This window comes from Panulirus ornatus, chromosome 1 (genome assembly GCF_036320965.1).
Source record: "Panulirus ornatus isolate Po-2019 chromosome 1, ASM3632096v1, whole genome shotgun sequence".
In the NCBI taxonomy this organism is placed as follows: Eukaryota; Metazoa; Arthropoda; class Malacostraca; order Decapoda; family Palinuridae; genus Panulirus; species Panulirus ornatus.
In genome coordinates, this window is record NC_092224.1 from 15,334,090 (window position 1) to 15,355,514 (window position 21,425).

General features: G+C 48.7%; 1 protein-coding gene across 13 annotated transcripts in view; it reads left to right on the plus strand.

Annotated features, from left to right (window-relative positions):
- The window catches only part of LOC139757224 (uncharacterized), a 321,083-nt gene that overhangs the window by 97,983 nt on the left and 201,675 nt on the right, over positions 1 to 21,425 (plus strand). For 12 of the 13 annotated variants that reach the window (XM_071677655.1, XM_071677734.1, XM_071678035.1 and 9 more), the window contains one exon: positions 13,592 to 13,852. In XM_071677655.1, coding sequence (XP_071533756.1) covers positions 13,610 to 13,852 — 243 coding nt within the window. In that variant the 5' untranslated portion in view covers positions 13,592 to 13,609. Of the gene's footprint in view, positions 1 to 9,278; positions 9,572 to 13,591; positions 13,853 to 21,425 lie in introns of those variants that run through there. The other variant, XM_071677564.1, reaches the window with a different exon arrangement.

The following is a 21,425-nucleotide window of genomic DNA, read 5'->3' on the forward strand; positions in this document are numbered from 1 at the left end:
CCCCACACCGCCGCCTCCCCTGCCCCTCACACGCGTGGTAACTAACTGACACTAGTCAGGGTGTGAGGGTGAGCGTGAGGCCGGGTCTTGTCCACTCATTACAACAGTGGCTTACTGGACTCTCTTCCCTCTCCACCTCATCCCCCATACCCCACCTCCCTTTAGCATGATGGACGATGATGTCACTCCCTCCCTCACCTTCCCTCATCCATCCACCGTTCCCAACGTGATGGACGATGGTGTAACTCCCTCCCACACCTTCCTTCACCTCTCCAGTGTTCCTTAACATGATGGACGAAAGTGTACCTCCTTCCCTCACCTCCCGTCGTCCTTCTACTGTCTCCTTCTCCCCATCATCCCTCCTATTGTCCTCTTCTCGTCACAGCCTGTGGGGCTATTGCCAGACCCGTTAGTGCATGCTGACGTTGGAACACCCATCGCACCGCAGATTGGCTTTGGAACTTGCGCCGCACCGCAGGCTGTCTTTGAGACACCTGCTGTGCCGCAGGCTGACTATGGAACACCCGTGGTACCGCAGGCTGATTTGAGACCACGGGCCGTTACCACATCAACCCTTCATCTCCCGCCGGACGACACCTTCAACACTCGGAGGACCCTCCTGCTACTGCTACTGACGAGGCGTCATCTTCCCTGTGTAGACACTGTGCTTAGGGAAGCATAGCAGTCTTTCATTTTTAGTTTGAGCGTTTAGGGTGAGCAGTACCTTCATGAGAGAGAGAGAAGAGAGAGAGAGAGAGAGAGAGAGAGAGAGAGAGAGAGAGAGAGAGAGAGAGAGAGAGATCCGGTCACGTCGACATGTGTGGGGAAAGGTAAAGTACATGTTAGACGTGAGCACGGAGACTGCCGCTTCTTCCGTGATCGGCGAGCGATTTTACATTGTAGCCCAAGGCGAGGCTGACAGGCACGAGGCTGTAAGGTACCTCCGGTGTTCTTACCACAAGTCTGTAAGGCTGGGCACTGAGGTGTTAGTCCTTCATCCTGCCACTTCATCCTGCCACTTCACCATGATCGTTTTACATGTACACGTAGTCATATTCGTCATTACATACGATTCAGATCCCGTCATTTTATGGGTTTCTAAATTAGTCCTTGAATGGTCCTGGCTGGCCTAGCCTCCAGCGATGGGTGGCTCCTTTCACAGTCGTCAGGACCTGAATTCACAAGGTGGGGCATCAACGTCATTCACAACTTGAAGGCCTGGCCGGCCATCATGAGCTGATCTCCCCGCGTGTCCTTGCTGGAGTACGGCCGGAGAATAAACGACACACACAGTACAAGCAGTAGAGGCGGGAATGCCCTCCAGTAGCACTGGTCTTTCGGGCGTTTTGTGTGAAATTGATATTACTGTTGGTTATGGTGGTAAAGATCATGGAGACGCCGTGCCAAGCTTACCACATCCATTTTAATCATTAGATAGTTACGCAAGATATGGTGAAAACATTCCTCACTGGTCGTTGAGGAAATTGTTATAGATGGACCTACGAGCGGTTCGACACTACCCTGTCTAGGTTTTGGGCGTGAGGAGTTAGAGAAGCTGCATTGATAGTAGCGCCAGTCGAAGTGGAAGAGCCACAACGAAGGCGGTTGTAGCTATAACACTCCGGAGCAGCGGTGCCTTCAGCAGCAGGGGGGCCAACCCATGAGAACATGAGCGGTCTCCCTCCACTCCCAGCCTTCACCTGAGGACTCTCCTCCATACCGATGAGGCCTTGGACGTGTGACGACTTCGATAACTTGCTCCGATGAACGGGGTGTGACGGCCTCCCGCGACTACGTAACAGCCATCACCCCACCCACCACCACTACCAGACTTATCGTCACCAAACGTCACCACGACCAAACTTGCCGTGACGACCACGTACAGCCACCACCATCACCACCAGGTAACCATCGCCTCATGTGAGTGTCGCAATCTTAGGGTCCACATCGTGGCTAGCGACTCTTGCGTCCAAAGAATATAAATCTCTAGCCTCCCGTTAGTGGCCTGGTTGGCTGCAGGTACTGGGCGCATGTGGTATGAGTCACAGCACCTGCCACAACAGCAGCAGTTGCAGCAGGTAGCAAATGGCCTGAGAAGCACACGTACCAGGAACAATAGCATGATTGACCAGCCCCCTGTGGGGTAACGGTATCGAGAGAAAGACGCAGCACCATCAGCTCCTGACACAGTAACATAAACACCACTAGTCAGAGGAAACACCGCCAGCAGAAATTATAAAAGCAGGACCTTCAGGACAACATCACAGCCAACAACAGCTGGAGCCGCTGCATGCGTACCATCTTCACCAGGGGACAGGAACGAATAAAAAAAAAGGCATCAACAGAGACAGAGGCAGGATAAGCAACGTAAGAGGAAGAACAGTACAGGCAGGTGGGAAAAGCTGCAGCAGAGACAGCAGGAGGCTGTACAGCAGGATGACCAGCCTGGCTCTGTGACCTTATCAAGGGTGTTGTATATTCCGGGGTGTGTTCCACACCCCCTGGCCGGCAGGACGCGTCATGCACCTTCTCAGAACTGATGCCCTGACATGACCGCTCGCCCACACACGCCTCTGTTTTTCCCGCATCACTGTAAACAATTTTCTTCCACTCTTTTTTGTTTTCCTTTTTCATGCGATGTGTCGTAATTCTGTTTAAGGTATGTCGAGGAAGCAGGAGGAGGATGAGGGTGGAAGGGGCTCGCCCGAGCCATCATGGCTGGAGGAGTGAAGACGACCACCAGGTGGTTTAAACAGAGACTGAACCATAATACTCTTTCTGGTGTGTGTGTGTGTGTGGTTAAGCTGTGGGTGTTCCAAGTCTGGAGTTTAATCCTGTGGTCTCCAGGTTATGACGGAGTGTGGTCTGTGAGGCGAGATGGCGGTGGGTGGTGGTTGTGGTTCATAGTGGATAAGTCTGTTGTGACTCCCAACGACGATGATAACCAGGTACTGCAGACAGGGCTGTGCTGCTGGGCCCAGACACCCCCCAGCAGTAATGCTGTGCTGGTCCTACCCTGATGGGTCGCTTACCAATAATCCTGGCCGGTAGCCAAGTTTTTGGTGCTTCGTGGAGTCACCATCTCAAGAAATCTGGTGACGTGCGCTTCCAGTGAGTCAAATCTGTGTCGCAAGCATCTGTTTACAATGATAATCGTTTCGTAAGAGCATGCTTACCTCGCGGCGCTCATTTGTTTAAGGCCTGGCGGGGCAATTCCTTTCAGCAGGTTTCGAAAGGAACGTGATTTTCGGGAGTTTAAACTTGATCACTCCACCGTGTGGCCAGGCGCTGCCGACAGATGATTTTTTGTTTTTTTTTACCTCGCCTGGGTGAGGGTATGTGGGTATCACGATGTCTGTGCATGCGTATTTTCGTCCGCATTTCTCTGCTGACTGCCTGTCGTGCAGGTCTAATATTTTCCATGCGTGTCCCTCAACTTTAGTCAAATTGACTTTGATTATATGATGTATAGATTTTTTTTTTTTGTTTTGTTCCTAAAAGAACTTATCTCACTGTCTTCTTGGAATTCTTGTTTTTTTTTCTTTTCTCTTTCACGTCTGTGTAACTGGCTGTTGTAGGCGTCTGCTGTGTTGTAGCCGTGGGTGATGCTCAGGGAAGGAGGAGTTCGTGCGTCCCTCCCGGGCCTTGAAGTTTCCCATGACTTGCCCTTCTCAATCACCCTAGATGACTTGTCACACTTGGTGATATTTTTTTTTTTCTTCTTTACTTTCGTTCTATTCAGCCGTGTCTGGAACTTGAGTGTGCGATCGTCTGTTTGGTGAGGTCGGGCTGGACTACCTAGCGCTAGCGAGATCAGTTCATCGCTATTCAGCTGAGATCCAGAGATGGAGCGGGAACGTCACGACAACACGCCCACACGTCCGGCCGTCTCCGAACACGTCCTAAGGTCCCGGACGTTGAATCTCGACCACCAGTGTTGGGAAAGTTTGTTGGACGTGGTGGGGTTGTGTGTTTCGTCTGTCTTCAGCCCGTGTTTGATGACACAGCCGGAGTGCGTGTGTCCCTACCTGCATGAGTGCGTGTGTCCCTACCTGCATGAGTGCGTGTGTCCATACCTGCATGAGTGCGTGTGTCCCTACCTGCATTCGGTTCGGGCCACAGTGACTTCGGCTGAACTGTGATCAGACTCACTGAAGACGATGATTGATATTATACTTTGCCGTGACTTTTCAAGACTTGAAGCCCCAAGTTAACTCCTCATCCATATACATTCAACTTCTCCGCCCCAAATTGGGCAAGATTTTGATTTAGATGCGAATTTTCAGTTTGCCGATTTTCAGCCTACGTACGTAACCATCAGCAGTTGTGGTCGTATGTTTATTTACATTTTGTTGGGTTTCGACGAGAGAGAGAGAGAGAGAGAGAGAGAGAGAGAGAGAGAGAGAGAGAGAGAGAGAGAGAGAGAGATCTGGTGTTTGGTAGTATGGCATGGGCTACGTGGAGGGTCACCCGTCTCGCTCTAGGAGACAGAACAATGTTCCACCCTCCAACGATTCTCCTTTGGAATCGCGTTGTGATACTGATTGTGTGTATGGGCGGATATGAATGAACACTGACCCTTCAATATCCATCCTCTCTCTCTCTCTCTCTCTCTCTCTCTCTCTCTCTCTCTCTCTCTCTCTCTCTCTCTCTCTCTCTCTCTCAGCTAATGTACATGATTCAGCTCTTGCATCCCAGGAGTTCTTCGTAACTAATACCCGTGCTGGAGAACATCTGAGCACTTGTGGCCATAACATGGTCAGGCTCCCTTAAAACCAGTGTTACGACCCTAACTTTAAAATGGTGGATTTAATGGTTTGGGCGACGCATGGAAGGGTCTCACCCTTGTTGGCTGATGCCCAGAGGAATTGTGGGCCAGCTTTAAGCGCCTGTATATGCACCAAGAAGACGCATTTGATCCCATGCACGACAGAAGGAATAAAACCAACAACAGGCCTGAATGGTATTCCTCAGATATCGCAAGAGCTGTACGGCGCAGAAGTAAACTCTACAGGCTTATGACATCAAACAGTGACCCTAGTGTTGTAAGGCAATGAAACACTGTTAGGAGAAACGTGAAAAGACCTATCAAACAAGCCGAGAAAAGGGATGAGGTGAGGAAAGCAAGAGATAGTAATAGAGATAATGAATGAATATATGAAAAAAGTTTTATAGATATCTCAGAAATAAGAAACACATAAGGAATGGGATAGGACCCTTGGTAAACGAAGATGGGGAACCCATTGTGAATGATATAAGAATAGTGATTGTATGTGTGTGTGTGTGTGTGTGTGTGTGTGTGTGTGTGTGTGTGTGTGTGTGTGTGTGTTTCCACAGATTTAAGATAGTTATAATAGCACACACACGATGCCAGAATTTACCGTCACATTTAGAGAAGTAATAACACAGATAGTTTAGCTAAAGACTAATAAAAGTCCAGCTCATGATCGTTTCTATGGACGAGTAATTAAAGCCGTCAAACACGAAATTGTCAAACATGTAACCTGCAATTTCTATAAGTCTCTCCAGGATGGACTAGTGCCGCAGGACTGGAGACTGGCAGACGTCACTCTTATATATAATAAGGGAAGCCCTGGAATGCATGGCAGTTAACGTCCTATTAGCTTCACATCAACTACATGTAAACTTCTACGGTCAGTTATTAGAGATAAAATCGTAGCCTGCCTGGAACAACACAGCCTGATCAGTAATAAACTACATGGTTTTAGAAGGCACAGATCATGTCTTACAAACCCCTTGATTTTTTTTTTTTATAGATTATTCAATACCCTTGATAAGACAAGTCCAGTAGATATTATATTTCTGAACTTCCCAAAAGCATTCGACAAAGTCCACCACATTAGGTTGGTGCATAAAGTCCGGGCCTTGGGGATTACCGGTTGCACTAGGAACTGGAAAGAAGCCTGGTGACATGATAGGAGGCAGAGAGTCGTAATGCATGTGGAATCATCTCCGTGGTCACCCGTCACAAGTGGGGTCCACCAGGGATCATTTATATTAACGATATTGATGTAAAGCTTCATAACTTGGTGTTCGAATTTGCTTATGACACAAAGATCGACAATGCCATATTAACTGATAAAGATGGTCTTAGATTATAAGAGAATCTAGATGATATTGCTGAATGGTCTAGAAAATAGCTAATGCCATTTAACATCAATAGATATCAGCTGTTACAAGTAGGAAACGTGAATATGAAATTCTACTATGAACTGATGGGCCACAAGATAAAGGACACCCCATGTATGGGGGATCTAGGGGTCAGTCTACAACATCAAAATCTTCCAGTGTTGTGATGAAGCTGCTGAGAGAGCAAGTAGTGTGTTAGGATTTATTAACATAAACTTTTCATGCAGAAGCAAAGGATGTGATATTACCATTATACTTAAGCCTTGTTTGACCCCCAACTGGATAGTACAGTACTGTCATTCTCCGGTACTGGGCAATTCATTTAATCCGTCATCGTAACGTTGTGGTATATTGTGCTACCTTCTCAACCACTGATCTCTCCCTGGCCCTGTTGCGATAACATGCCCAGACTGATTAACCCGTGTCGCCTGCTTTAAGAGAGCAAGAAAGAATTACTGCATCTTGCTTCAGTATCAGGAATAATGTAAACATGGTAACTCGAGATGCTGGAGCTCAAGATTATCCTTACTAATGCCTTTATAACACGAAGTGGAGGGATGCATGTCGTGGGTGACGCGGTGCATGACATATTCATGTTCATTCTAAGAAAAAGTGAAGGGATGCATGTCGTGGGTGATGGGATGCACGACAGGTTCATGTTCATTCTACCTTGTGACTTCACTATGTCCGGCGTGTTGCCGGGGGGAGTGGAAGATTGGTGAGAGAGCCTTTACCTTGCTAGTCTTTACTTCCTCTGCATATTAGGGGATTGAATTTTTTTTTCTCTAAGTAGTGTTAAGGCCACACCACCTCTCTTGGACCTTGGGTATGTGTGGTCTGTGTATCTGTGTAACTCCCCCCCCTCTTTCTGTCTGTCTCCCCGACCTGGACCGTCCTGGTGTGAGCCTGGCAGATGGACGAGGGAAATCATCTTGGACGCCAGACGGGCATCAAGGACAGTCTGACCCCTTAGAGGTTACTCCGAGGTCATGCCGTGACCACCCATCAGACCGGAGAGAGAGAAGAGAGAGAGAGAGAGAGAGAGAGAGAGAGAGAGAGAGAGAGAGAGAGAGAGAGAGAGAGAGAGAGAGATGGGGGAGGAGCACACAGTACCTGTAAATCATTCTTTGAGCGTTATAAGCTGTGATCCTGGAGCTCAGCGCTACGGTTTGAGCTGGACGATGTGAGCAGAGACGGAAGGACCCTTGGATAGCTGCTGACCTGTCCAGATTTAAGGCCAGACCATCGTGCTCACGGACCGTATCCTACCGTCGAGCACGATGGATCTGTCGTATCAACATGCTCGACAGGATAAGAAGACAACCTCTCATCTGATGTTTTATTGATATGAAAAGTGCTTCTAGTCAGCCATGTTGGATCCGCCAGCAGACCAGTAGACAAAGTGACTGAGCCTATGACTTGTTTATACGTCTCAGTTTGAACGCGATCACTCCGTACGTGTCTGGGATATGGCTGCCAACACCCTGACCGGCACAAGCCATACGACCAAGCATCCCTCAGACAGCCATATTGAATCTGCCTGTGGCGGTGAGCAGGCGAGATCAGGCTTGCTAAAACGGCGAGTAGGATGCCCGCGACGCGACGTGGAAGGGTGGGTCTTGGGGAGTCCAGGAAATATCAGCAATGGAGGAATTCTAGGATGAGCACACGGGAGGGAGGAAGAGGCTGCACCAGGAGGAAGGTAGGCAAGACCTGACACTGACTCGCATCAAGAAGTTGTGAGTGGATCAGTCGGATTAGTGAGGGGGTAGAAGGTGAAGGATGAGGTAGGATAAACCGTAAGGTAAGGAAAGGAGTAATCTAGTGTTAAGAGAGTCAGGAAGAGAGAAGGGGAAAACGGAAAGAGAGGAAGAGGAAATGGTGAGTGGTAGGACTGGGTGAGGAGGAGAGGTGTTCATGCTGTAGGGATGACCTTGACTGTCTCCTCCACCCCCCAACCTTACCCCGCCCCCCCCAGACACCGTCTGGATCCTGCAGGGCATCAACGTTATCAGCGGCCGCCTCCACCCTGGCCTTATACTGCCTGCCTCATGACCAGCCTCTCTCTCTACCCATCCCTTCCTGCCCTCTCCTCCACCACTGAATTCTCCCTGCCCTCACTAGCCCCCCCCCCCCCCTCACTCCCCTCTCCACCACTGACCACTCCCTGCCCTCACCAGCCCTCCCTCACTGCCCTCTCCACCACTGACCACTCCTGTTTTGATTTGTGCCGGTTTCCTCTGCCCTCCCCAACACCCACCACTCCCTGTTCTCTCCCACTAGTGACCACTCACGACGCTTCCCTCCAGTACTCTCTACCACTCACCTACTGCGACAGTGTTCCACCTTCCCATCACATCATCACTGCTGTGCTCCACTTGCACCCCTGCACTGCACCACCACCACAGTAGAACTCCTCCCCCGCCTCAGGTCTTCCCTCCAGCACTGGCCCAGGCCTCTCGCGTGTGCCCACCTCCGGCACAGAGGGTCTCCAGGCAGCATGACACACATACACAAACATGTCACCTGAGGCAGAACCTGACAATCAGTAGTTCCTCCTGAAGGTTGCCAGCAGAGTTGCTTCACTTCTGGAAGTGGGTCGTCCTCTCCGTGGCAGCAGGAGCCCTTGAGCACGACGGCACGACCCTTCATTATGAAGACTTTGCCACTGAAGACTTTGCCACTGACCTGACCCGTCAGTGACCTGGTCGTCATATCCTAGGGTCGTCTTGTTGTATTTAAGGGTTTAGCTGGAAAATGACGTCCTTCAAGAGCAGCAGGGATAGGAGTGAGCGATCCAGCCTCACCCTCCAGGTGTGGACGTGGGTTTCACTTCATGACGTCCAACTTCCTGACCATAGAATCTTGACATATATATCACACACACACACACACACACACACACACACACACACACACACACACACACAAAGGCCCAGCTTTACATTACGAAATCATATCAGTCATCTGTGTGTGTGCTTGTGTGGGTGTGTGTGCTTTGTGTCACGCATGTTTTCTCTCCCAGACCTTCGAGGATGACTTCACTGCGTGGTGTCAAACCAACTTACTGGTGAAGGCTGCCTCAGTGATGGCTGCCACTGTTGAAGTCTGCCTCTGGTGGTGGCTGCCACGAGTGAAGGAAGCCTCTGGTGGTGGTTGCCACTGGTGAAGGCTGCCTCTGGTGGTGGCTGCCACTGGTGAAGGCTGCCTCTAGTGGTGGCTGCCACCGTTGAAGGCTGCCTTTAGTGGTGGCTGTCACTAGTGAAGGCTGCCTCTAGTGGTGGCTACCTGCCACTGGTGAGGACCACTGGAACACGTCTTTACCACCTCGCTTTTAGACGTTCCTACCGAGATTGGCTTACATTGCGTCCAAAGGTGTTGACCTGAACGCTGCACCAGACAGAATTTTCACATTTTTAAGGTAAATACGATTATGAGAACAGTTGGCTGAATCAGTTGTAGCCAAAGGCTGAAATGTGGATAGAAAATACGTGCAACTCAAACACTGGTGATGTAAAAGAGAATGGGGTGGTAAACAGTGTTTACATATACGAAGATGAGTTGAGGCTGTTCTTGTAGTGGTCCGTAGGAGCTTTGATGGGCTCGATGTGGCTGAGCTACATCTCGAGGACTAGGGACTGCAGGTGGCAGGAGATGACGGTGGTGAGACCAGCGTAGTAGCTTGCTCTCGAGCTGTTGGGTACGGTGAAGGTAATGGCTGAAGAGAGTTGCGAGGGTGAGAATGTCGAGCGCCTCTTGACATGTTGTAAGAGGGACCTTTCTTAGTGCCCCCTCTTGTATCTTGTAAGATACATAGAGCAGTAAGTGTTTACTTATGAATGACTCGTGTTAAACATCTAAAGTAAATAAACGTCTTTGCTGTCCTAATTTCGCTCTACCTGACAAGTGGAGTGTGGGCTTTGGTAGTTTTTAGAGCTCCTTAAACATTGGTGTAACACATGGTTTGATGGAAGCCTCATTGACCCATTGAATACGTCGTCTGTTCCATGGGATACAGGGTAAATTCCCCAGAGTCAGGTACCCATTTACCGACAATTCCCGGGGGGATGATAGACACCTGATACAATCTAAGCTTCGCCAAAATACTTCAGCAGTTTTTCTTTACATTTGATACAAAGAAAAGCGAAAGTATAAGGTTTTAATTAATCACCAGTACAAATTCAAATTGATTCGTATCTGAGGAAAGTTAATTTTATAAAGAAAATGTGTGCACGCTCTTGAGAGCCGTGCAAAGCAAGCTTGGAGGGCAGCCTTGATATGAATCCTGACCCGGACGTTGTTTATCCGCTGTGATGAGTCCTAATCCCGGCTTGTATCCTAATTTTCACCTGTCGTGAGTGTCAAACGTCGCTAGTCAAGGCCGTCGTTAAGTAGGGGTTTCACGGTGTATTGTATGGACGGAATGTTTCAAAAGTCATTCAGTTGACGGCTTGTAGGTGTAGTTACAAATTGTGGTACGAGTTATATAGTTGCAGCCTCAGCTGATTGTCTGGGATTTACGTAAGCGACGGTAAGAGTTTTACCATATTATGACAGCAATATTTCCCCTGTTATTACGGTAATAGACGTTATGTTGTGTATGAAGATGGACGTGTTGACTGGCTGTGTCTTACTGACTACCTTATTGTGTGTTAGCTCCTCCTCCTGGCATGAGGGGAGGCTCCCAAAAGGTGATCATCAGCGGACGCATAAGGAGCACAGGTTGGCGGGTGGCCAGCTCTCCCAGCAGGACTGTGTTTGGTGAGATGGTGGTGGTGGGAGCTGGTGGGGGTAGGTGCTGGTAGTGCTTAGTGGGGTGCTGGTGGTAGGTGTATTTTGTGTGGTGTTGGTCGATGCTCTTGTTGTTGTAGTTGTGGGATCTGGTGATGTTTGGTAGTGGTGGCTACTGATGATGGCGGAGTAACGCACGTCGTCGGGGAAACGGCTAACATGTGTAAGTGTTTTAGACATGACCTGCGGGCCAAGGCTGGTACTGGTAGCGGAGCAATGGTAGAGTCGGGACGAAGATGGTGTGAACCTTAGACGAGGTAGGGCGTCCGTATGTGAGGTGGGACGTCTCTGTGTGAGGTGGAACGTCCCTGTGTGAGGCGGTACGTCTCTGTGTGAGGTGGGGGCGTCCTAGCATGATGAGGGACGTCTCTGAATGAGGTGAGTCGTCCTATGAGGTGGGACGTCCTTGTGTGAAGTGGGGCGTTCTTGTGTGACGTCCCGATGTGAGGTGGGATGTCCCGACATGAGGTGGAGCGTCCCTGTTTGCCACACCTGAGTAGCAAAGGACCCCCAAACCCACCCTCCGTATCTCGCCACTGATCAACAACGTCGGGTTTTCGTGTCGTGTCTGTCCACGGTTCTTCCTCTTGTCAGAAGCAAAATGTTTAACCACCTGTTGCTCGTCACGAATGTTTTTTTATAGTAGCTGAGACTGCACGGGCACGTGTATGCCCCGGCCATGGCCACCTAGGATTTGTCATGCACGATTACCCCAGCCTAAGCCTGGTAATCATTTATCAACTGTGCCCTCTGGGAAGATGAATCGCTGGTTTGACCATGAACCTACTTTCCTACACACGACCGACTGACCGATACAGGATTTGAACCCTGGATGGAATTACTCGTGAGAAACATTTAACCATCATTTCCTTTATGCTGTTGTTGCACTTAGAAGCAAGAGATCTGCTCGACATTTGCTATACCTTCCTGTATGGTGTTGCAGCCATCACAGTGAGAGGTTCCCCTCATCGCCCTTCGTTGTCGCAAGAAGGTTGCACATAATGATGTTACCATACTTCCCTCAGCTTCTCAGGACGGTGTACGTACGCAGTGTGGACGCGTAGTTACGCCAGAGGTGGAGAAAAATGAAGAACCATTTCCCATGTTGCTCTTCCTTGATGCGTTTCCTTGGCACTTCCACCAATCATGGCCGAGATGCTTAGTCAGCCCCGCCCCCACGTGGTTCTGTGCACCAGTCACCAGCCCTCTCATGATTATACAACGGCTGGGCCTTGAACGGAAATTCTCGGGAGACACGTGTAGGCTCCCACGCACTACCATGATAATGTAAAGCTTGTGATTTTGCTGCGCAGATCCAAGTTGTGGTGGAGGAAGTGACGGGGTGGCCACTAAATGTTGCACTGTATGTTAACCTTTTGTGAACGACAGATATACAGAGCACGAAGGGTTATGTTCAAAGGCACTCCATCGCACAGTCATACGGTCGTGCCCCAGGGGCTGAGTTTTCAGCAGATGTTCACAAACCAGTTTCGAGGACACCACGTCAGAAAGTGACTGTACCCTGGATTGTAAGATACAGGAATCGTGTAGTCAGCTGTAACCTCTGGATGTTGTGGGTAATACTCTACAGTGGTGAATAACCTATGACCTTCATGCACAGTGGGGTGCTGGGAGGGGGGAGGCATATCCTCCCACTTTCCTTGCTCCAGGGGGAATTTTTTTCTGTGTTCGTGGTCAGGAGGGGAAAGGGACGGGGTCGGCCAGGGGTCATGTAAACTCGTGCCAATCTGCTGGTACTGCTGGGTTGTCGCTCACACTAATGCTGAGTGACTGGCATGATGGTATACCCTCACTCACACTGCTGTTGGGGTCCTAATGTCGTCTTCATACTGACTAGGGCTAGATTTGTACCCCCCTACACCCGCTGATTGGGGATTACACACACACACACACACACACACACACACACACACACACACACACACACACACACACACACACACATACAGGGCCTCCGTAGTGTCATGGTTAACTTATTGACCATCAGCCAGCAACAGGCCCATGGGGTCGGACCCGCTTGGGTTCGAATTCTCGGCGTGGCAGTCGACCCACTCTCAACCCAGGCGTTCATCATACCCTCGGTGTTGGTCGATATATGGTCCATGGCTTTGGCTGGTGTGTGTGTGGGCGCGCGCGCGCATACATACAAGGCGTTAAAGACATGGCACTTATGTACAAGGTTGAGAGACGAGGCAACACGAGTGTAATTCTTCCTCCCCGTAAGACACAGACAGTGATCAGTGTGTGGGAGTGTGGTACTCCGCCACACACACACACACACACACACACACACACACACACACACACACACACACACACACACACTGATAACGAGTTTCTGGGATCCTTCCAGACGAGCTCACTTGGGTGGTGATTCTCCTTCACACGGACCTCGTCCCCTGTCGTGTTGGCTCTCCCCTCACCAAGCCACGATGGTGTATCAGCCCCAGTCTAAACAGTTATTGTAGTTGTGATTTATCGCGTTTTGCCTTTTAGGAGCCTCACTGCTATGTTGTGCATGTGAGAATATGGTCATGGTTATAACATGTCCTTTTAACACGGGACTCACGATTGTGAGGCATGGCTGCCCCTCATGAAGTGTCCTCTAATATTTGTTTCATTCTTCCAGATGTTGTGAGGTCGCAGTATGCCAGCAGACATGCACAGCGGCGGCGGCTCGATGGGGCTGGAGGGGTCCCTGGCCTCCCACGCGTCCTATGGCTCCTCGGCGGCCTCCAGCCTAGGGGCAGGACGGGTGAAGGTGGTGAGGCTCGTCAGGAGGAACGGGGAGTCGTACGGCTTCAGCCTCCGCGGGGGGCGGGAGCACGGCACCGGCTTCTTCATCTCCCACGTCGAGCCCGGCTCGGAGGCCTTCCTGCAGGGACTCAGGGTGAGTAGTACCTGCTGTCCTTCTGCTGCAGGAGCTGAGGCTTCGCCCTCACCACTTCAGCTGGTCACTGCCTAGCCTGACCACCAGCATCTCACACTAGTTTTTTTGTGGTCGTCCGTGTTGTCATGATCATACCTTATCACCCTGAGTCACCCTTGTTGTTATCATCATAACCTTATCACCCAGAGTCACCATTTTTGTTATCATACCTTATCACCCTAAACCATACTTATCATCATACCAATTTCACCCAGAGTCATCCATGTTGCATTCATCATGCCTTATTGTTCTGAGTCATCCATGTTACCATCATCATCATATATCACCCTGAATCATCCTTATTGCCATCACCCTATTTTATCACCCTGAATCATCCTTGTGAGCATCATACCTAATCATTTGCCATCGTCATACCTTTTCACCCTGAGTGATCAATGTTGCCATTGTCATACATGATCACCCTGAGTGATCAATGTTGCCATCGTCATACATGATCACCCTGAGTGATCAATGTTGCCATCGTCATACATGATCACCCTGAGTGATCAATGTTGCCATCGTCATACATGATCACCCTGAGTGATCAATGTTGCCATCGTCATACATGATCACCCTGAGTGATCAATGTTGCCATCGTCATACATGGTCACCCTGAGTGATCAATGTTGCCATCGTCATACATTATCACCCTGAGTGATCAATGTTGCCATCGTCATACATGATCACCCTGAGTGATCAATGTTGCCATCGTCATACATGATCACCCTGAGTGATCAATGTTGCCATCGTCATACATGATCACCCTAAGTGATCAATGTTGCCATCGTCATACATTATCACCCTGAGTGATCAATGTTGCCATCGTCATACATGATCACCCTGAGTGATCAATGTTGCCATCGTCATACATGATCACCCTGAGTGATCAATGTTGCCATCGTCATACATGGTCACCCTGAGTGATCAATGTTGCCATCGTCATACATGATCACCCTGAGTGATCAATGTTGCCATCGTCATACATGATCACCCTGAGTGATCAATGTTGCCATCGTCATACATGATCACCCTGAGTGATCAATGTTGCCATCGTCATACCTTTTCAACCTGAGTGATCAATGTTGCCATCGTCATACATGATCACCCTGAGTGATCAATGTTGCCATCGTCATACATGATCACCCTGAGTGATCAATGTTGCCATCGTCATACATGATCACCCTGAGTGATCAATGTTGCCATCGTCATACCTTTTCAACCTGAGTGATCAATGTTGCCATCGTCATACATGATCACCCTGAGTGATCAATGTTGCCATCGTCATACATGATCACCCTGAGTGATCAATGTTGCCATCGTCATACATGATCACCCTGAGTAATCAATGTTGCCATCGTCATACATTATCACCCTGAGTGATCAATGTTGCCATCGTCATACCTTTTCAACCTGAGTGATCAATGTTGCCATCGTCATACATGATCACCCTGAGTGATCAATGTTGCCATCGTCATACATGATCACCCTGAGTGATCAATGTTGCAATCGTCATACATTATCACCCTGAGTGATCAATGTTGCCATCGTCATACATGATCACCCTGAGTGATCAATGTTGCCATCGTCATACATGGTCACCCTGAGTGATCAATGTTGCCATCGTCATACATTATCACCCTGAGTCGTACTTTTTTATCTATGTCTGTATTGTCACTTCGTTTTCTTTATCCTTTATTCACATTTTCTGAGAGACGAAGAGAAGACCGTGTGGGGTCCCTGATCTTGATTGCTTATGGTGTCCAGGTGTGTGGTGGTGTGAGCCCCTCCTCCTGCCTGCCTGCATGGTAGGGGTCACACATCTCCTGCACGTCACACTTGTCAGGGATGAACACACACTTTACACTTGAACTTCCTGAACACGGTAGTACGACCTCCGAGCACGACTCGGCGACCTATGGGTATGATGGCCCGGTTATCGCACCCATGGGTCGTACCGTCGTACTCAAGGGTCGTCCTACAGTGCTCAGGGCATTAGCATACACACACACACACACACACACACACACACACACACACACACACACACACATTGTTATTATTATTATTGTTATTGTTATTATTATTATTATTTATTATTATTATTATTATTATCATTATTATTATTATTATTGTTATTATTATTATTATTATTATTATTATACTTGATCGCCGTTTCCCGCGTTAGCGAAACATAATGCCCTCCAATAGCAAGGATTCGAACTAGGACTTTTTTTGTCACTGAAAATCGACTTGACTCTTTTTTTTCCCCCAAGACTGTGTGATTGTCTCAGACGATTGAGCAGCTGACGTCATGTGTTGGTTCTTTAACCAGCTATTGTTCTCAAGTGTCCCAGCGTATGCCTGTGTTCTACTATTTCAATACTAACAAATAAGCAATATAGGCCTTTATCTGAACCAATTAGGTCAAAGGTCAGGTCGTCAGTAAGGCACCCTAGCTTGTTTCTCCTGGTGTTAACTGACGCATCAAGATACGTCCAGGTCTGGAACAGCGTGAGGGGAGAGGCCTGGATGTTGATTGGTCAGTTTCGTCAGCTGTGTAGCGGCCCAGAATGATGTGATGAATATATGATGAGGTGGTGGGAAAAGATAACGCCGGGAGTGCGCCAAGGGAGTGTGTTACGGGTAGACAAGATTGTTTTAGGGGAGTGTAAGGGCGGGGACGGTGTTACGGGGAGGCTATAGTGTCGCTGGGGTGAAGGGGAGTGGAGGGTGTTGCTTTGAGAAGGTTGGGTGTATCTGGGGTGAGGGGAGGGGAGGGTGTTAGGTAGAGCAGTGTAGGGAAGGGCTTGGCGTAGAGGAGGAAGAATGTCTGGGACGTGATATGCCAGGGGCTGAGCCGAGGCAAGGCCGGGGTGACCTCCGGCGGGAGTCGGAATGGCGTGGGTGCCTGGCGCGAGGGGCCGGGTCCGCGTATATGGCAGCGTGTGGGCCGCGCCCCGCCACACCTGCTGCCTAGAATGCCCCACGTGCTGGCCTGGTGTTTCCCGGCCAGCGCATGTTGTGTACTCGCTCATGCACAGGTGTACGCTTCTATGTGCCGGATGTTTGCACATTCATAGGTCTCTACGTTTGGTTATTATCGTTAGGGTTGCGTGAGGCATTGTAGTCACTCTTTCGGAGCTCTAGTAAATGGGAGTAACTATTTTCGTTATGACTGTTGTTGTAGAGGTGTGAGGTAAGTCAGACAGTCTTGCGCTGGCGTATGAAGTACCGTGCACCGCTGGTAGTACGCCCCAGGGACCTGCTGCCCTTCCTAGCGCTACCCAGGTGATGTAAGGGTGTTCATATCCAGGTTTCGTCTCGCTTACTCGTCATATTCGAATCGAGCTAATCCGTAAGTGGTGCAAGGTTTCAACGGAAAGAATAAGAATGGTTGTCGAAACAGGAAACGTAAGTGTTTGCAGTCCTGACTCACTTAGGGTCTCTGCCGCCTGGTAGGTTTATCGTACCTGCTGTGCCATGGCAGCTGGTCCTGCTGTGTCATGATGCCTGTCGTCTGTGCGAGGGTTCGACAACAGAAGTTATCTACTCCACCACGACCGGTCCGGCAGGTGGCGCAGGGGAATTTGTTTCACGTCTCTGAAAGTTACCGGAACCTGTCGAGGGTTGTTTTGACCTTACGACCTGGAGTGGAGGCTGACACTGGCCGCCTTCCCACGAATGACAACGTGTTATCCCCAACATCCCCACCACCACTCATGAGTGAGCTGACGGAAAATCGGATTGTTGAAGAGTTAGACAAGTGGTCGCTGGAGATAGTTACCTTGTTGTAGTAGTCGGGGGTCCAAATTGTCGCTGGAGATGGTTACCTTGTAGTAGTGGCCGGGGCCTCTCACCCCCGCAGCCCTGGCTGGGCCCCAGGCTGCCATGGTGGGTCGCTGGTGTTCTTGAATTGTGGTTAGCGGGCGTGACCTGAGAGGCGCCCTCACTGGGGCCTTCTCACCCGCCACCCTTCAAGTTCTCGAGGCAACACGTGTGTCTTGCAAGGTTGAGGCTGTCTGTGGTACTTCTTAATGCCAGTGTCCTCATGTTCAGCACCACCGCCTTCCAGTGCCCTACTAAAAACTTCGTTTTTATGTAAATGTTATTTCATTATCTACGCTTTTTTCTTCATTATGTGATTACAAGAGAGGATATAACAGTGAGAGTGGTCGGCCAGCCGTCATTCTCCACATTCCCCTCTCTTTGCATCATACACACATGGCAAAAGAGACGGAAGATTTGCCCTCGATAGCCATAAGTTTCAAGAAACATTGGAAGATGGACCGTTCAGGTAATACATAATGGAGAGAGTCACTGTAGGGAAGAAGAACATAGTGGTGTTGATGATTTATAATCCTTGAAAGAATTACAGCGATCTAGAATGATGTAGATAGACATTGATAACAAAGGAATGATGAGGATGACACATGAAGTAGTGAAACACTCACCTCTCAGAGATGATGGGAGATTTCACTTATAAAAAGATAGACTAGAGAATGTATGATTGTAGTGTGTCCAAGAGATGTGGGGGCCCTCACGATCGTAAAACTCCCTCCCCGTACAGTACTAATATTTACACACACACACACACACACACACACACACACACAAACCTGATAAACAACAAACAGGACCTCCTCATCCTGCAGGCTTATTTTCAAAACTTTGTAGAGTCTACAGTTTCTCCTTCCTGGCCTAGTATGTACAAATAAGGTGGGTGGGAGGGGGAGTGGAGTGTGAAAGTGACCTTGAATGATAAATCTTTTGGATACAAAACTGTTTGTGCAAATTTTAAGTGATTTGACAACAGTTATCTGGTGTGAAAGGTCTTGGGTTTCAGAGCGAATGCTCAGAGGTGTTGCCAGTTTTAGTAATCCTATAATTTGAATTATTGTTCGTTTAAAGGACATCCAGGGAATAAGAAGAGTTAGTGGCTGGCGTGGGGAGAATGAGTAAGTGTATCAAAGAAATGATATAAAGAAGTGTATCTGGAATTGAAGTAAAGAAAAGTATCTGGAATTGATTTAAAGATAGTAAAGTATCTATGACCAAGAGGTATTATTACCAGCTGTTTCGATTTAATATCTTCTCAGGTTAAACGCTGTATTGTTGTTATTCTGAGTCACTAGGGGAACAAATTAAGATATATAACATTACCTGAAATAAGGAAATAGCCATCCTTAAGAGAAGGCAAGGAAAGTAGTCCAGACGACCAGACCAGGAGTGCTGCCAGGGTAAGCCTTATATAAACACACAACGCGCCAGTTTGGCTAAAGTTTTCAATTTGATTCGAATCAGAAATCGATTCACAAGACTATGACACGATCGTTGATAGGAAAATTAAGGAACAGATGATGAATTTCAAGAAAAAAAAATTTGGAGACGCTATTTGATATCATATTAAAAAAAGAATGAGAACTTAACACATTTAGATGGGGAGTCGAATGCAAAATCATAAAAGGTGTCATTGAGATACGAAAGGAACTTATGGATTGGAGTCATACAGTTACATAAATACACAGACCACACAGACCCAGGCTCCAAGCGAGATGGTCTGGCCTATAATGCTATAGTGGATGAGTATGAACATAGATCCAGGTTAGTAGAGGGGAATGGATAGGTATGTAGTCAAAGGATGGAAGGAGGATTCATTATGGGTCGTTTATAGAGGTTGTGGAGGCTGTTCAACTAGAGCAGCCAGGGGAAGTGATTATGACACACACACACACACACACACACACACACACACACACACACACACACACACACGAACGACTGGAAATAGTGGTGGAGCTGGAGCAGTTTCGAGGGCTGGTCGACAGTCTCAGAGCTCGGAGACTGATGTAGTGGGTCAGACAACCCCGTACAAACTTTTGCACGGAAAAATTAAGTAAATCGCTGCAGAAAAAAATAAATTGCATCGTTAGAGATGGAGCAATTAAGGAAGTTTTACAGCCTGGTTGATGAAAGGTTTAGAGAAGTGGCTAGCTATACAGGACCACAGCTGATTAGGTAAAGTGGAGATTTTACAGAAAGTCAGAAACGCGGAGGTTGGCAGCTGAACTCTGAAGGACGTAGCTGAGTGGTGGATGGCAACATGATCACAAAGACTTCTAAAGCTCGAGGATGCTATACAGACACCACTGGTTATTTTTTGGCTCGGTAGATCATGGCCCAGACAAAGATGAAAGGAGAAAGAAAGAAAAAGAAAGAATGCCTATCAAACGATTACTGAGGGATGTGATAAAAGACAGAAGTGGTGGCTCAATTCAGGACATAAGGGAATGGCTAGTTATGGTTAGGTTTTGTATGGAGTCGTCTAGCTAGGAGGTACGAAGGTCAACTGAGCAACTGAAGAACAAGGTGGGATTCAGTGGGGTATTCATCAGGCGCGATGAACCCAAGGGAGATCGAGTTATACATTCGTGGAGACAGACCGTTACTGACGGTCATGCTCGGGTCCATCTAGGGTCGGGCCCGCGTGGGTTCGAAACCTGGGCGCGGCAATGGACTTACACCGAACCCAGGTGTTTATTCTCCTCTCGAGGTTGGTCGATAAATGTGTACCTGGCTTAGGCTGGGGTGGGTGTGTGTGTGTGTGTGTGTGTGTGTGTGTGTGTGTGTACGTACAGACGGAAGAGTAAAGTTGTGATTCATCTTTACAAGGTTAAGAAACGAGGCAACACGAGGTTGAAAAACTGTACACGTTACACAGAAATAGTGATCACACACACACACACACACACACACACACACACACACACACACACACACACCAGCGTAAGCCAGGAACTCTGAAGGGGAGGATGACAAGCTAAGATTGTCTGTGGGCCGACTGTCCCGTGAACGAATCATGGTCAGAAATGCTAACCACTACACCGCAGAAACTTGTGTATGCGTGTGTGTCGGGGAGGGGGGGGGGGCGGGGTGAATAGGGGTAGTTGGCTTGTGGTGGAGAGGTCGGCCGCCATGATCAACGGATCATGGGTGATTGACGCCCTGGTGACGGAGGCTGACGTGTAACAAGGGAGGGTTGTGGCGTTGGCTAGAGAGAGAGAGAGAGAGAGAATGTGGGTGGGTCGGCCCGTGATTGCAGCGGGGGCTTTGTGCTGCAGGGATGAGGTGTGTGTGGGAGGGAGACGGGGTAGTGTTATGGGGTGGAGGTGAGGAGGGGGTTGGTGATACGGTCGGGGGGTAAAATATATATATGGAGGTCAGACCGTTGTCTGAGTTGGCAACATTTTCGCTCTGTTGTCACAGACTTCGACACAGACTGAACCAACTTCTTTATTTCTCCGTCATGTTTGATTTTAGGGGAAGTAAAAGAAGTGGTGTTTTACTAATTATGGGCGTTACTTTGACTTACCCCGCCAGAGTAACAAAGTGTTACTGTGGCTGTGGTCCAGGCGTGTGGCGTTACCGTTAGGCATAACCGCCAGATTCACTGGTTGTTGTCACAGTTCTTTGTCACAGGTCTTGTTGCCGCTCCTCCACCAGTGTGTTTGCGTTACAGGGATGCTGTGTGGTTTTG